The sequence below is a fragment of the Rhinolophus hipposideros genome (assembly GCF_964194185.1).
Source record: "Rhinolophus hipposideros genome assembly, chromosome: 10".
Classification (NCBI taxonomy): domain Eukaryota; kingdom Metazoa; phylum Chordata; class Mammalia; order Chiroptera; family Rhinolophidae; genus Rhinolophus; species Rhinolophus hipposideros.
The window spans coordinates 32,695,677-32,713,819 of NC_138056.1; the positions used below are offsets into that span (position 1 = coordinate 32,695,677).

At 36.3% G+C, this 18,143-nt stretch overlaps 1 protein-coding gene across 2 annotated transcripts in view; it reads right to left on the minus strand.

Annotated features, from left to right (window-relative positions):
• The window catches only part of NELL1 (neural EGFL like 1), a 772,999-nt gene that overhangs the window by 604,784 nt on the left and 150,072 nt on the right, over positions 1-18,143 (minus strand). For both annotated transcript variants that reach the window (XM_081063734.1, XM_081063733.1), the window contains exon 5: positions 14,524-14,620. In XM_081063734.1, the coding sequence (XP_080919860.1) occupies positions 14,524-14,620 (97 nt within the window). The remainder of the gene's footprint in view (positions 1-14,523; positions 14,621-18,143) is intronic.

Here is an 18,143-nt window from a genome sequence, read left to right on the forward strand (position 1 = left end):
CGAGAAATTAAAACAAAGTGGGAGGTATAATGATACCTGACATCAAATTATACTACAAGGCTACAGTAATCAAAACAGCATGGTACTGGCATTAAAACAGAGACATAGATCAATGGAACAGAATAGAGAGCCCAGAAATATATCCATGCCTATATGGTCATTTAATCTACAACAATGGAAGCAAGAATTTATGGTGGGGTAAAGACAGCCTGTTCAATAAATGGTGCTGGGAAACTTGGACAGACACATGCAAAAAAATGACGCTGGACCTCCTCCTTACACCATATACAAGAATAAATTTAAAATGGATTAAAGACTTAAATGTAAGATCTGAAACCACAAAACTCTAGAAGAAAATATAGGATGAAAGTTTACAGGCATTACCCAGAGTAAGATTTTTATTGATACATCCCCTTGGACAAGGGAAGTAAGAGAAAAAATAAACATGTGGGATTACATCATACTAAAAAGTTTTCTCACAAAGGAAACCATCAATAAAACAAAAAGGGATCCTACAGAATGGGAGAACATATTTACCAATGATATATCCCATAAGGAGTTAATATCCAAAATTTCTAAAAAACTCAGTCAACTCAACTCCAGAAAAACAAATAACCCAATTAAAAAATGGACAGAGGACATAAAGAGACATTTCTCTAAAGAAGACCTACAGATGACAAACAGACATGTGAAAAAATGCTCAACCTCACTAATCATTAGAGAAATGCAAATAAAAACCACAATGAGATACCACCTCACCCCAGTCAAAATGGCTATCATCAATAAATCAACAAACAAGTGCTGGCGCGGATGTGGAGAAAAGGGAACCCTTGTGCACTGTTGGTGGGATTGCAGATTGGTGCAGCCTCTATGGAAAACAGTAAGGAGGTATCTCAAAAAACTGAAAATGGAACAACCTTTTGACCCAGTAATTCCACTCCTAGGTATCTATTTGGAGAAATGCAAAACTCTAATTCAAAAAAATTTATGCACTCCTATGTTTATTGCAGCACTATACACAATAGCCAAGACATGGAAACAATTGAAATGCCCATCAGTAGACTACTAGACTAAGAAACTGTGGTACATTTGTACAATGGAGTATTATACAGCCAAAAAGAAGAATGAAATCTTATCATTTGCAACAATATGGATGGACCTAGAGAACTTTAAGCTAAGTGAAATAAGTCAGATGGAGAAAGACAACTACCATATGATCTCACTTACATGTGGAATCTAAAGAAAAGAATAAATGAACAGACTAATCAAAAACAGTCTCAGAATCACAGAAGAAAAACTGAGGGTGGCTAGATGGGAGGCGGGGTGAGGATAAGAGGTAAGGCAAGGGAATTAGAAAGCACAATCGGTAACCACAAGATTGCCACAGGGATACGAAAGTCAATTTGGGGAATGTAATCAATAATGTTGTAAAGATTTTGTAGGGTATCTGATGGACACTTGTCTCATTAGGGAGACCACCTCAGGGATGGTGTAGATGCCTGATCACTGCATTGTACACCTGAAGCTGAAGTGAACAATAATGAATGTCAATGATAATTATATATATATATATTTACAAGAAGTAGAGTACAGCATTAGGAATAGACACAGTGGAAATGTAACGGCTCTATGCGATGTCAGAGGGGTAATAGATTGGGGGCAAGGGGTTATCACTGTGTGAGGGATATAAATGATAAATGTCTATTACACTGTTTTGTACACCTGAAACTAATACAAAAATAAGTAAATAAAAAATAAATAATTAGGAAAAGATACTGTTACAAAATTTTAAAAAAAAAAAGTTCACAGAGGTGAAAACATCATCCAAATGCAATATACAAACTGAGTAAAATCCCCCTGATTTGGAACTGCATGGCAACCAACAGAATTACTAAATTACCAACACATGAAGGCAAAAACTATATTTTCATCTCAGTCCCCCCTCTGCGGGTCCTATCAGAGTATATTTCACAAAGTAGGCACAATAAATATCTTAAAAGAATAGAATTCCTGAAAACTATGATTACACAATATTGGACAATATACTTTTCACAGCTGGTAAGAGTTTATGAAGATCTTGTAGACTATTAGTTTTTAAACTAGGGGTTTAGAATTTTAGAGGAGATGGAGAGAGGACAGTCAGACCTATTTTGAAAAAACTTCCAAGGTCATTTTGATACCCCAGTGAGGACTACAGATTTAGGGCCTGATCTAGGACCCGATCACCTGGTCAATGGACCCGCAAAACCTTAGGACTTTGATACTTTAAGTAGCTTTCCCAAAGGACACCTGAATGCTAGGCCATAAACTGCTGGTCTGCAAACTCCAAACTCAGTGCTGGGCGACTACAACATGGCGAAGGCAAAATAGATCATTTGAGAAAGTCTTATAGTTACAGGAGCTAACATGAGGTCCTGTTATCAAAATGAGGTACCATGTTAATTGCCTAAATTGACAGATACTATTTAATTTTTCATAACGAATTATTTGTATTGGATGCTAACAGTTTTCTAGAACAGTTTTTCAGTGTTGGAAAACAGAGGTCATTTTAGGTAGCCATTATCCCCCGCCCCCTATGGTCTTATTTACAATATTAATTTGCTAAATGTATTTTCTCATTGTTAGTTCAATGTTAAAACTCAGCCAATCTGGGGAGCTAAATAAATCCTAACGTGCAGAACCCAAATTAATAAACTTTTACCATTAGTACTGATGGAAGCGAGAAAAATGGATTCCCCCCACCCCCTTTGTTACATTCACCTGTCACCACTTTCTACCTCCTGCACTCAACTCACCAGGCACTAAAAAATAAATTTGTACCAGATAGGTTGTGCATTATAGGTTTTTTGTTTGGAGGACTAATGCCCATTATTTCCATTGTTCAAAGAACATTTCACAGTAAGAAATATAAAAAGATGCAATAAAAAATAGATTAGAAAAAGTATGCCATTATTACTCTCTTATGCATGGAATAACTAAGATTAGGCAAACCCTTCTAAGATTCATGGCTTTCTGGTACAAATGAAAGCAGCTCTGTGCCAAACAAATGCTAATTCTTTTTTAACGTGTGCTTATTTCTCTGCAGATCTCTGTTTACACTGAAGAAAATGGTTCTACTTTTTTGTATGCTAAAACACTGAAACAAATTGCTTTGAAAGGGAAAGGAAAAGGGGCTGGGGAGAGTTCCTGCAGGGCATGTAAATATACGGATGAAGATATGTTCTGTTTATAAACTGGCAAGGAACCTAGCACTGGCAACAGGCTAACAAAAAGTAAGACTGGGGAAACTCACAAGGAGGATTTTCAAAATGCAACCAATTATGTATTTCTGCCCTGAAGACAGTTAATAAAATATTCCAGCTTGCACAAAAGCTAAGCAAGACACTTGTCAACCTTCATTACGATCAATAAAAACTGTCAGCTCATTAGCATATCATTAGCTGTCCTGCTGTTTCCAAAGTCTTAACGCACAGAAATATTAATCTACAAATATATAAGATTCCTCAGCTCTGCAACTTTGACTTTCTGCATGAAAGGAAAAATAAGAATTAGAGATGGGAGGAATCAACATAGCTGCTTTTTCTATGTGCCTATAAACATATGTTTACCATCTGTGGAATTATGGGAACCAGCTGAGGTAAAAAAAAAAAAAACAGCTGCAGCATAAAAAATAAAATAAAAAATTGTAATCAATTTTACTTCCCAGTGACTGCTCAGCTGTTTAGGAGACAGTGATGTCCAGGTAAGGGAAAGGTTTCATACCCAAATTCACCCAGAAGTGTGTGTGTGTGTGTGTGTGTGTGTGTGTGTGTGTGTGTGTGTGTGAGAGAGAGAGAGAGAGAGAGAGAGAGAGAGAGAGAGAGAGAGAGAGAGAGAGAGAGTTATTTTGGCCTCTGTGAAAAGCTCTGGGATGTGAATTCTCCCTGAGATTTTAATTGTTTAGAAACTGCCTGAAGACCCAAGCCACCAAAGCGTCCTAGAACTCACTGCCATTCACCTAGGCTTGTTCTTTATTTTTTTTTACCCTCTGAAATAGTAAAAGCATAATCAGCTTAGAATACATCAAAGGGAAATTGAGTGGTAGTCAACCATCTTGATAATGAAAACCCATGACAATCAGAAGATTCAGATAAGCCTATCACTACTGGCCAGCTATTTTCTCAAATGGATGCAGTTTTCAAGTGAAGAAATCGTAGCTTGTGTTCTATGTCTCTGACAGGAATTACCTAATGCTAGAAGCTTCTGTGCCAGACACCATCCTCTACTTTTTAATCAGCAACACTTTTATTGCACTATCCTTAGGATCCACCAGGGCCCAGAAGTTAGGTTTGACAAGTGAGGAGTTTTTGCTTTTACTTTGCCTGTGAAGCACAGTATTAATATTTAAAACAGAGAATAATAGTGTTTTAACCTAAAAACACATAATAAGCATTTTTAGTTCTGGAGCAATAAAGCAAGCATTGTTCTTGGACCCAAGAGGTACCTTCTACAAGATAAATATTAAAAGCCTAAAGATGTGCTGACTCTCACCTGAGAAGGGCTGAATCTTTTACAGGGGTATTAAACTGATCGAGATAATTTCTGTAATGAGACACTGACATATTTTCCCTACCCAGCCATCTCACCTCACCAAAGGATGACCAGAAGTACTGGCGGCATACAGGATTCTAAGATGAGTTTTGAAAGGTCCCCTTCTAAAGAACCATTCCACGGGGCTACTCCTGACTGGGGAGCAAGGAGATTCACACTGCTCGCTACTGAGTGTGTGGAAATGCCATCCCCTTCTGGTGCTTCTCCCTGGGACCACCTGTTCCTTTGGGCAGGAGCCCCAAAAAAGGGCAATAGTCTGTCTCCTCCACGGGACCTGGTGTAGCGAAGTGGCATATCTCCATCATCTAACACAGTGACTAGTACATGGTAAGCAAGACCCTAAAACTATTTTTTGAATGCAAGTTTAAATGAATGAGCAAAGAAATAAAAAAGACCTAAGCTTAAATCCCATTTCCCTCACTTAGAAACTATGTGAGACTGGCAAATAGCTAAATCTCTGAGTCCCATTGCCCGATTTATACAATAGAGATAATAATAGCTATCTCATTAGGATTCTGTAAAGGGCAAATGTAATTAACTGAGATAATGTATGTACAGCTGCACATCACAAAGCATTCAATGATTGTTGATATTCTTTTCCACATCCCCATAAACCCACCTCTACAGCAAAATGATTGTCCAAATCTAAGACCACCCTTTGTACTTTCTGTCTTTATTGGGGATTTGGGCCCTTCAGCACAAGCTTCCTTACGTCTACAGAGAATCATACCTTCATCAAGCTAGAATAGACAACAGGAATCACTGTTCTCCCTCTCTTAACCACAAATTCCTTACTGAAAAAGAAGTACCTAAAAGGCAGGAAAGGGGCCTATCATTTTTATATAGTACAGCGTTGAGCACACAGGGAGCATTAAGTCACAAGAAAGGAAGGAAAGGATGCATATTGAAAAATATCTATGGGCCACGTGCTTTTAATGTATATTCTTATATAACCTGTATTACCTTTAAAAGAGGGACCGTTGCCACTTCACAAATAAGACAGATTCATAGCTGGTTGAGTCATTCATTTTAAGAATACGAAGGTCTGACAAGTAAGTTTGAGAACTCATGCTAGAAAAAGCGCTACATACCTCATTACTGAATATCACTACAGTCACCTTCGAAGTACTCCCCTTGGGAAACTACCCACCCATGCCAGCACCTAGTCCACCTTCAAAGCAATTTTGGAACTCTTTTTCTGGAATGGCTATTAGAGCTGTTGTCGTATTACCCTTGATGTCCTGAATGGTATCAAAATGTTTTCCCTTTAATATTTCCTTTATCTTCAGGTAAAGAAAGAAGTCACTGGGAGCCAGATCAGGTGAGGAGGGAGGGTGTTTCAATACAGTTATGTGTTTACTGGCTAAAAGCTTCCTCACAGACAGTGCTGTGTGAGCTGGTGTGTTGTCATGATGCAAGAACCATGAATTGTTGATGAAAAGTTCAAGTCACCTAACTTTTTCACGCAGCCTTTTCAGCATTTCCAAATAGTAAACTTGGTTAACTGTTTATTCAATTGGTACAAATTCATAATAAATAATCCTTCTGATACCAAAAAAAGGTTTGCAACAAGTTCACGAACTTGTCAGACCATATATATATATACACATACACACACACACACACACACACACACACACACACACACACACACTGGGGGTGCCAAAAAAATGTATACAAGTGGACACTTTGATCAACGCCGATCAGCAGTAGTCCACCATAATCAGAAGTGTCTGGACGCTGATGGTAACCACTTTGAGCATCTCTTGTAATTGCAGAAGTCAAACATGACTTGTACATGTTCATCATTTGTCATCAGTATATGTTGAGTATTACAATTTTAATACAGTTTTCCTTTCCTAAAATGTGCATACATTTTTTTTGGCTCCCTCTGTCTATATGTATATATGGGTATATGTGTATATACACACACATACATGAACTATCATGCTGAAAACTTATGACATGCTCTTTTATTTTGAATATTTACAATGTACAAAAAAGTTGAAAGCAAAATAAAGCAAAGAACTGTAATCACTAAGAAATACAATATAACGCTATAGTTGAAAACGTCTGGGTGCCCATCCCTAATAAAATTCCCATTCCCTTCTCTCAGAAATAAATTATTCTAAATTAATATTAATCCTTCCCCTGCATTTATCTTTTTACCTCTTTGGGTATATAAATAAACAATATATTGGATTATTTTGCATTTGTAAACAAAATTTTTAATACCATAATTTTCTCTTCTGTGCTTTTTCACTAAATATTATGTTTGCAATTCATCCATTTTTATTTAATGTCAATGAGTTCAGTGATTCTACAATATTCTTTTTAGATATTCTCCAATTGATGGACAATTAGTTTCTTTCTCCAAGTTTTTAAAATTCTAAAATAAAAATAAAAATGCTCCTGTGATGATGATTGTACATATCTCGTTGGGTACATGACCAAGAGTTCTTCGATTATAGAGAAGTTGAGTTCCTGGGTCATAAGGTATGCACATCTTCAATTTTATAAAGAAACTCCCAAATTGCTTTATTTAGTGGTTCTACCAATTCAAGTTCCCTTGGCTCAACAACAACCTCGGCTCAACTAACTCCCCACACTCACCACTGTCAGGTGTTTTTTTTCATCTCTCCAGACTAATGGGTAAGAAATGGTATTTCATAATGGTTTTAATTTGCATTTCCAGGGTAACTATTGAAATTGAATTTCTTTTAATTCATTCATTGACTATTCATGTTTCCACTATAGGAAACTTACCTTTCATATTTTTTGCCTGATTTCTTATTGAGTTACAATAATCTTTCTTACAGATTTGTGGCATTTTTAAATGGATATTATTGCTTTGCTAATTGATACTGTTGCCACGATCATCGTTGATAAACATTTTATTTTATATATTCAACTTACCAATATTTTCTTTAATCATTTTACAGTTTTTAATCTTGCTTAAGAAATTCTTCTCCACCCTGAGAGCATGAAGATACATGTATGTTCCTATGTTGGCTTTTGAAACTTCCAAAGTTTTGCTTTCCCATTTAGTTACTTAATTGTAATTGTAATTGATTTTTGTGTATGGTGTCCAAATACATATTTGAAACTTTTCCAACCCTATATATTAAAATCAATTACGTCAATTAATACCGTATATATTAAATATTTAAGTAACTGGTTTTCCTAACCATTTATTGATGAATACATCCTTTTTCCATAGAGCAGCAATGCTCTGTGATACTTCAGTGATGTATCAAGTTTCTAAGCTTTCACATATAATGAAAGAATCTCCTGGCCTCTCCATTCTGTTCTCTTGGTTCATATGCCAATCTTTATACTGATACCTCATTCTCTGTTGATTGTTCTAACTCTATAATAAGTTACGAGTTCTGACAATTGAGTTCGTGAACGTATTACAATGATGTTGCTCACCTTTTTTGCTATCAGAGGGATTATTCATTATGAATTTGTACCAACTGGACAAACAGTTAACCAAGTGGACTATTTGGAAGTGCTGAAAAGGCTGCGTGAAAAAGTTAGACGACCTGAACTTTTCACCAACAATTCATGGCTCTTGTATCACGACAGTGCACCAGCTCACACGGCACTGTCTGTGAGGGAGTTTTCAGCCAGGAAACAAATAACTGTATTGGAACACCCTCCCTACTCACCTGATCTGGCCCCCAATGACTTCTTTCTTTACCCGAAGATAAAGGAAATATTCAAAGAAAGACATTTTGATTACATTCAGAACATTAAGCGTAATGCAATGACAGCTCTGATGGCTATTCCAGAAAAAGAGTTCCAAAATTGCTTTAGGAACTGGTGGACTGGGTGCATAGCTTCCCAAGGGGAGGACTTCAAAAGTGACCATAGTGATATTCAGCAATGAGGTATGGAGCACTTTTTCTAGGCTGAGTTCACCACCTTAATTGTCAGACCTCATATATCTTATACTTATAGTAAGTTATATCTGAAAGAAAAAGTCTCTTTTTACTTCTTTATGGAAAGAGAAAGTCTCCTTTTACTTTTTCAGAATTCTCTTCATTATTCTAAAGTCTTCCGTAGGAATTTTGGAATCAGCTTATAGATTCCATCAGAAAAAAAAAATTCTGTTGGGAATTTCTTACAACTTCATTGAATTTAAAGATCAATTTGGGAAAAATTGACTTTTTTGTTATTTTTAAGCCTCTTCTTCAAGAATATGGTAAACCTCTCCCCATTTAAGTCTTCTTTAATAATTTTAATAAAATTTTATAATTTGTTCCATAATTGTCATGCACATATTTTAATTTGTTCTTAAGTTCTTTATACACTTTTGATATTGCAAATGAAATATTCTACTTAACTGCATTTTTGTTGCTGTTGCTGCTGCTTTTTTTCAGCAATGTAATTAATTTTGTCTTTGGTTTTTATATCCAGCAATCTTTCTAAACAATCTTGGTAAATCTAATAATTTGTGGTTCTATGTAGTCAATTACATAATTTGGGAATAATCATATTTTCCTTTTTTATAATCCTTAAGGTTTTTATTTGTTACTTGTATTTATTTATTACTGTAGGTAATAAATAAATTTCAGTGTAATAAATAAATTACAGCGTAATGCTGAAAAGAAACAATGGTTAAAAGGATTCTTGTATGATACCTGATCTTAACAGGAATTCTCTTAATATTTAAACTGTAAGTATGATGTTTTTTATGTGTGTTTCATTTGTGGACTGTTTATCAGTTTAATGAAGTTTCCTTCTATTCTTATTTTGTTAAGAGTATTTTAACATGAGTCAGTATTGAATTTCATGTAATACTTTTCTGCCTCTTGAATTGACCATAGGATTTTTTTTTCTCCTTTTGTTTACTGTGGTGAATTATATTAATAAATTTATTGATGATAAAAACAGATTTGCATTGTTGAAATAATCAACTTGGTCTGACACTGACACACACACACACACACACACACACACACTGCTATGTTCAGTTTGCTAGTTTTTATTTAATTTTTTTCAGAATTTTTAATTCAATCTGTATTCAAAAGCATGTTGGACTATACAATTTCTTTCCCATACAGTCCTTGTCTGATAGGGAATAAAAGTCACTCTATTCCATGAATGAGATGGGTAGCGTTCTCATTTATTCTCTTCTCTGGTAGAGTTTATGTAAGATAAGAATTATTTCCTTGGATATGGTTATAAAATTGTCTGTAAAATTGTCTCAACATAGTGGTTATTTGGTGGAGAGACACTGTAGATTGCAAAAATGGTGACAATCATTTGCTTCTTGTTGGACTGTTGCCCTGTGCAATGGGAGTCTATTTCCCATAAAAAGGTGAAGTCTATTTCCCATACCCTTAAATCTGCCTTATAACATGGTTTGACCAATATTATGCAATAACAATAATGTGCAAGTTTCAAGCCTTGGATTCAAAAGGCTGTGCACACTTTTGCTCCAGCTCTGGAAACCCTGTTCAGCCACCATGTAAAGAAGCTTGGGCTAGACTGCTAGAAATTAGAGATCACATGAAGCAGAGGTGAGACACCCCAGCTAAGGTCATTCTAGTACTGCCAGTCTCCAGAAAACCTAGCAGTTAGCAAAAGATGCATGAATGAACCCACTGAGAATACAAGAAGCGTTCAATCAAGCCCACTCCAAACTGACAACTCACAAAATTGTGAAGTAAATAGTTGTTCTTTCAATCCATTAAGTTTTGAGTTGATTTGCTGTGCATCAAAAGCTAACTGATCTAATAGATTTCAAATCATGAATTCTTTATCGTACTTTATTGAGTTTTCATTCCTTAAGTTCATTTTGATAATTTATGTATTGCTAGGAAAGTGTCCATTTTTCTCTAATCTTGCATTGTATTGGCATAAAATTGGAAATACATGATTAATTACTATTGTTTTAATTTTTGCAGTATTTATGTGCTTTTTTTTCTTTCTCCTGTTTTTATGCCTTCTCTTATTTTTTCTCACTCAAACTTCCAGATGACCAAATTTTGGCTTTCTTGATTTTTTCCATTGTATCCTACTCATTATATTATCAACTTCTGTTCTCATGTGCTTATGTTTTCATGTCTTTTACTTTCTTTGGGTTTATTCTGGTTTTCATTTCCTCACATCTTAAGTTGGATACTTTACTCCTTAAATTTCTCCCATTTCTGTCTTTGTAGCCTACAACTACTCTGAACAACTTCTCCTATTCTATGGCAAGTCCCTTTACTCAGTTAGTCACGTGTTTGGGAAAAAAGTTCCTAATTTGAATATATTGGGATAGACATCAACCTTTGTTTCGTGGTTACTACTTTTACTTCTTATTTGAGAAATATTTTTCTTACATCAAGGTCATACAGATATTTTTCTATGCTATGTTTTTAAGCTTTACTGCTTTACCTTTCATATTTATGTCTATAATCCCCCAGAATTGATTTTGCTTGAAAGAGAAGTCAAGATGATCTATTTCCCCACGGACATGCCCTTGACCCAGCCCCCTGCAGGGAGAAGAGTATGCTTCCCCAGGATGCTCTAACACCTCAATGCATACTTCCAGCTTTCGTGTCAGGTATATGCAGCTTTAGCATTGTTCATCATTACGTGGTAAACGTTTTGGTCGTTATGTTTGATATGGCCTCAGCTTCTATCGCAGTCTCATATTTAGTTTGGCCTATTTCTTTTTCTTCTCCCCGTCTTTTCTCCGCTTCACTATCCACATTTATGAATCCTGATTTTTTAATTGTTTTAATATACACAATATATACCAGAATTTGAGTTTTATAAATCCAATATAATAGTCTGACTTTTAACTGGAGTATAAATCACTGAAATTTGGTAATGAATATTGTGAAATAGAATGATGTCTATGGTATCCTATCAAACATTTTTTCTCTCCTTGCCTTATTTTGGGTTGATAGAACTTTTTAAAAGTCCCCTCACTCACTCATACTTAAATTTGGAATTAAATAGTGTATCTATGGTTTCAGTGTTGGTTTAAATTTTTAACATGCAAATTTAGAGTCTAAAATTAAACAGTTTCTGTATTCATTTTCTAACCAATACAAGGCCTTCTAACACTTTCAATTAGATCATCCCGTATTTTCATTTTATTGTTGTCTAATATTTTGAATTTCGTTTTTTGCAAAATTAGGCATGATTATTATTTAATCAATGATTATCCAGTTTGTGCATGCTCTCAACAATTTATTTATTCACCAATTCTCCTTGCACTATATTTCTTCTTCTGGGAAGTTTCTTTAATGAAGATCTATTGGTCATAAACAGAGTTTTGTTTTTCTATAAATTCTTTATTTTACACTCATTCTCAAATGATAATTAAGCTGGCTATATGCAACAACATTTGGGAGTTATTTTCTCAAAACTTTGAAAACATTTATTATGTTCAGTCTTCTGCATTTACTGTTTAAAAGCCAGCTGTTCAATCTATGTTATTCTTTTGTGGAAATTTTGCCTTTTCTCATTGGCTACTTTTGTGACATTCTCCATGTCTTTGGGATTCTCCTATTCCACTGGTATTTTTAGGGGATAACATTTCTATTATCTTGATTTGGATAATAGGTTATTAAATGGTCAAAAATTTCTCCCCTCTTTGCATCCATATCCATGCAATGCAATATTACAAAATAGTCCTTCAAGAGATGGAGTCTATATAAGGCTAAAGTATTCAAAGCAGTATGGTACCAGCATAAAAATAGATAGACACACAAATTAACACAACAGAATCAAGAAACCCAACTCCCACCACCCCCAAAAAAAAAAAAAACCTTGTATATATGGTCAACTAATATTTGACAAAGGAGCCAACTATATTCAGTGGGAAAAGGACAGTCTCACCAATAAATGGTGCTGGGAAAAATGGATATTCACATATAAAAGAATGAAACTAGACATCCTACTTTACAACACTCACAAAATTTAATTTGAAATGTATTAAAGACAAACAAAAGACCAGAACCTATAAAACTTCTACAAGAAAACAGGGAAAAAGCTCCCTGACATTGATCTTGGCAACAGTGTTCTGGTTTTTGTTTGTTTGTTTGTTTGGGTTTTTTTTTGGATATGACACCAAAAGTACAAACAACAAAAGCAAACATTAATAAGTGAGACTACATGAAACTGAAAAGCTTCTATATAACAACAGCATCAACAAAATGAAAGGCAACTGACTGAATGGGACAAAATATCTGCAAATCGTATATCTGATGATGGATTAATATCAAAAATATATATAAAGAACTCATACAACTCAATAGCAAAAAAAAACATCTGAAATGGGCAGATGATCTGAATAGACATTTTTCTAAAGAAGACGGGCAAATAGCCAACAGGTAGACGAAAAAGAGCTCATTGTCACTAATCATCAGGTAAATGCAAATTAAAACCACAACCTGATATCACCTCATGCCTGCTAAAATGACTATCATCAAAAAGACAAGAGACAAGTTTTTGTGAGGATGGGGAGAAAAGGGAATCCTTGTGCACTGTTGGTGGGAATGTAAATTGATACAGTCACTATGGAAAGCAGTATTGAATCATATCATAGTGAGTAGATAACCAAAGGAAATGAAATCACTACCTCAAAGTGGTATCTGCACTGCCATGCTCATTACAGCATTATTCACAATGGCAAAGACATGGACATAACCTAAGTGTCTGTCAACAGATGATTGGATAAAGAAGATGTGAGATAGATATGTGTGTGTGTGTGTTCACGTGTGTATGCATGTGTGTGTTTGTGTGGGCGTGTGTATTTGTGGGTGTGTAATATTCAGCCACGAGAAAGAAGAAGCCACCATTCACAACATGAATGGACCTTGAGGGCATTATGGGAAATGAAGTAAGTCAGACAGAGGAAGCCAAATACTGGTTGATATCACTTAAATCGGAAATCAGAGTAGAATGGTGGTTGCCAGGGCTGAGGCAGGGGGGAATGGGAAAAGTTGGTCAAAGGGTACGAACTTCCAGTTACAATATGAGTAGGTTGTGGGGATCTAATATACAGCATGGTAATTATAGTTAATAATATTGCATATATACTTGAAAGTTGCTAAGACATTACATCTGAAATGTTCTCACCACAAAAAACAAACAGTAATTATGTAATGCGATGGTAAAATTTGTTATCCCTATGGTGGTAATAATTTTGCAATATATGTGTACCATATCAACCCTTTATAAACCTTAAGCTTTCACATTGTTATATGTTAATTATATTTATTTAAATAAATAAATAAGGAACAAAGTCTCTAAATTCTTGGTACTGGCAGATATCCCTAAGGTTTTCATTTCCCTCGGTATATTTGGCCTCTTTTCAATTAAGTGCAATGATGAATCTTTTTAAAAGATTTTGTTCTATGTTATCCAGCACTTACAGGCATTTTAAAGCAGGAGGATTTTTAAAATTTATAGTCTAAACATAAAACATATTGCCAAAAGCAAAACTGTGCCATTCTACTGAATGAAGAACAAGATTATCTTAACATTTCATGTGTCTAACTTCTTCAATTCATTTTATCACTGTATCCTGCTGTTTCTATGAGGTACAACAATGCAGTTACTGTATTATCCTCTTTATAGATAAGAAAACCAAAGCTCATAGACATTGAGATCTGTTTCCTATTGCATATTACACACCAAACTGATTCAACATACATTATTAGAATGAAAACCAATTTAAAGGCTACCTTAAGTCCTCCAGAATTAGGTTAATGAGAAACATTTCTAGGATCATTTGCATTCTGCAACAGTCATACCTGGCCACAGGGTGAATTGTGTGACCTTGGGCAAATCACTTAACGCTCTGCCTAACAAAGAGTTTCAAAGCACGTACTTCATAAAATTATAAACATTGAATGATTTAACGCATGTGAAGCACATTAAAAAAAAGAAAAGCACATGGCAAAAACAGAAAGTAGTCCTTACTTTGAATAAGCCATGCTTTTGGTTGCGCTGACCAAGCCATAAATTGCTTCCTAGCGGAAGGTTGGTTTCGGGAGGGTCTATCACACGTTCATAAATCCTGTAAGAGCAAAGAACACAGTTACTGACGGAGAGGCTCAAAGCAGCACCAAATACACATGCTGTTTGAAGTACTCATGGCAATGGCTGCTGCTACAGAGATGGAGCCAACTACGTGGCATGTTTTACATGTCAGGTCGGTAACATGAATGTAAAGATCTGTTTCTTGGCAACACATGGTGTTGTTTCACCAAGAGTTCCCTGGGTGAGATTCAAAACTGGCCCTCATACACAGTGGGCAATGTAAAACTGAAGAAAGAGGCAGACAGCTCCAGGTTGGTGGTTGGCAGTTTTAATAAGCAAGGGAACTTACTTACTTTCGTAGGAAGCATGTGTCAGGCGGCCACCAAAGGAGTAGTGGCCTGCCCACCAGGATCGTAAGTTTACATAGAGGCCCTAATGGGATGCATACACATATACAGTCCAGATGGCCTCACTAACACATTATTCTCCCCAGGCTACATCCTTGAGTGGCTCTAGCATGGGAACAATGCACAGAATGTACATTTCAAAGACAGGAGGGGGTGCTCCCTCCAATTGCCTGGGTCCAGCCAGCAGGTTAACCAGTGGTCAAATCTTCTCGATGACCTCCAACACTTGGACAAATTATCTGGGCCACCTCTGGGCTTTCTAGCTCCACCTTTTGAGCAGGGGAAGCAGGAAGAGGGAAACATTTTTAAGTGTCTGCTCTGAGCAATAAACTTCCCACAAACCCTGTGAGTCAAGTTTTACCCACATTATAAGTAAGAAAGCTGAGGTTCAGAGATGCTAACGGGGTCAACCAAGTGAAGATAGTTAGGAAGTAGTAGAGATGGGATGAGAATCCTCAGCGTCCTGGCTCCAAGGTCCATGTACCTTACTTTACACCGTACTAGTCCCTAGCTTGGTTTATGTAGCTGCTACTCATTTCAACAGCAATCTGCTGAACCTCTCTAAACAAGTGAGTAGCAGCTGCCCGGATGATAATATGCTTAGTCTACAAAATCAAGGTACTGACATCATCATCATCCAGTCAACAAATATCTCTTGAGCACTTTTTATTCCCTGGCCTCCACCCAAGGCAACAGGAGATATAGCAATGAAACAGACATACAAACTCCTGTCCTCATGGAGCAAACATAAGATAAAATTCTGCACATGAAGAAATTCTTCATATGCTCTATCTTCATATATGATATATGAAGACATGTAACTAATGCGGAGGTGACAACAGCCCCAGGATCTTTGAAGGGACCTACGGAACAACTGAATTATCCCAAATGTTCTGCCCTACCAAGCCTCAGGTTGTCACAAATATTTAGATTTGTGTTTTCCTTAGAAATAGTCCTTGTAACCACCTTCTGATCACAGGCCTCCACCTCACCCCTGGCAAGTACCTCCCAGCACCTGAGCTCTGAGAAGAGGAAGGATGAGAACCTAACACGTCCTTAGACGCTCAGAAGATTCTGAGTGGGATGAGACAGAATTTCAATTCCTCGTGATGGCCCCGTCCATTCCTTGCATTTCTCAGACTTTGCTCAGAAGAGCGGCAGGAAGAGTCATCTCCAGGTAGCTTCAGACGCCTACCAACGAATCAGTCCTCCTTGCTGAGATGGAACTGACCACCTCCGGCCAGAGGGTAAGGTATTCCTCTGGTGGCTCTCAGAAGGAAAGTGTGGTAGAAATGAAAGATTGTCCAGTTGTGTCAAGGCATGTGAATGACTGCGAGACTCTTGCAGTTAGGAGCTGTCACGCCACAACCTTATATCAGCCACATCATCCATTAATCCCCTGTTCCCCACTGGAAACATGCTGTTTCCTAATAATCCACGCAAGGTATTCAACTGACAAAGCTCTAAATATATCGGGTCCTTCTCTACTAATTATCTTTGTATTATAAATGGAGGCTTAAGGCATAAGCAAAGAAAAATAAATTCCCTTTAAAAAGACAGGCTGTGTTTTCTCCACAGGAATTCAACCATTTTTTTGTCTGTTAGAATGAACCACTTTAAGTAAAACAGTTTGTCAAAACTGCTGTAACACAAGAACCTGCTATATGGTTCCTTAAAGTTTTTCTCAATATTAGGGAATAATTAGAAACCAGACAAATTTACAACATAAGAGAGATGCATGCATTACAGAAGATCAGCTTGATAGAATTTACTGTAGTCATTAAGAGTGAGAAATATGCAGGTCGTGAAATATGGGAAAGCGTACAAAATAATTTTCACTGGAGGGAAGTAGAATGCACAATTATTTATGCACTGTGGAGATAACGACGCAAAAATTATGTTCAATGTTGGGGAATTTCCAAGGAGGCCAGAGAGAAACGGAAATTACTGTATTTAGGTGAAGAGGCAGAAGCATAACTTTCTATAAGGTTGTTTTGCTAATGAATTGAAAATGTTGTCTAAGTATTTACTGATGTTTACTCTCTTTTAAAAATATTTGCGTCTGTCCGAGTGAGAGGAGCTTTCAATGCAAACACTTTTTGGTTTTCAGTATGCTAGAAGGTGAACTTAATGAGCAGAGTAGATTAGGCCCTTCATCAATGTTGATTAAGTGCGAGAATAAAGAAGGAACAATTGAAAAGATCCCGCCACATCTTCTAAGCATCATCAGTCCTTGCAAGTTAGAAATAGCTAAGAAAACAAACATCTGAGGCCCACTAGCAGCTAAAGCAGGGCTGTGACCCACAGGTCCGGTGTTAAAGGGGCATGCTGATTTCCAGTGTTACACCTTCCTCTCAGGAGCCCTTCCCGATGCCAAAGCAAGTCTGCTAGCTGCTGTCTCCTTGGCAGCCCCGCCAATTCACTCCAAGAGGCGGTCTTTACTAGAGAAGTCCATGCCACAAGCAGAATCAACAAAATGGTTCCAGATACAGAAAAATGAGGAGACCTTAAAAACATAGTATGGAGAAAAAAAAACACCCACACAGAAGAAATCTAATCATGAGGAAATATCAGACAAACACAATTTGAGGGACATTTCACAGAATAACTGCTTGTGCTCTTTAAAACGTAAAAAATAAATGTCAATGTCATGAAAAACAAAGACAAACTGAGAAACAGTTGCAGATTAAAAAGAGACCAAAGGGACATAAAAATTATAGAGACAAGATAGGATCCTGGATTGGATTTGGGGGCAGGAAGGAGAAAAAAAAAAACAAACCATAAAGGACATTAGTGGAAAAATTGGTGAGATTTGAATAGGAACTGTAGATTATATAATAGTATTATACTGATGTTCAATTTCCTGATTTTGAGAATTGGGTGGTATATACATAAGTAAATGTCGTGTTCTTAAAAATTACATACTGAAGTATTTGGGGGTAAAGAGTCATGACATTTGCAACTTATTCTCAAAGGGTTCAAAATAACAATGTGTGTATATATAAGTACATACATATATAAACACATACATTATTATTTAGAGAGAAAGAGCGCAGAATCTGGGCAGAGTATATGATTGTGTTTTATATCATTCTTACAATGTTTCTATAAAACTAAAATTATTTTAAAATAAAGTTTTAAAAATAGGGTAAA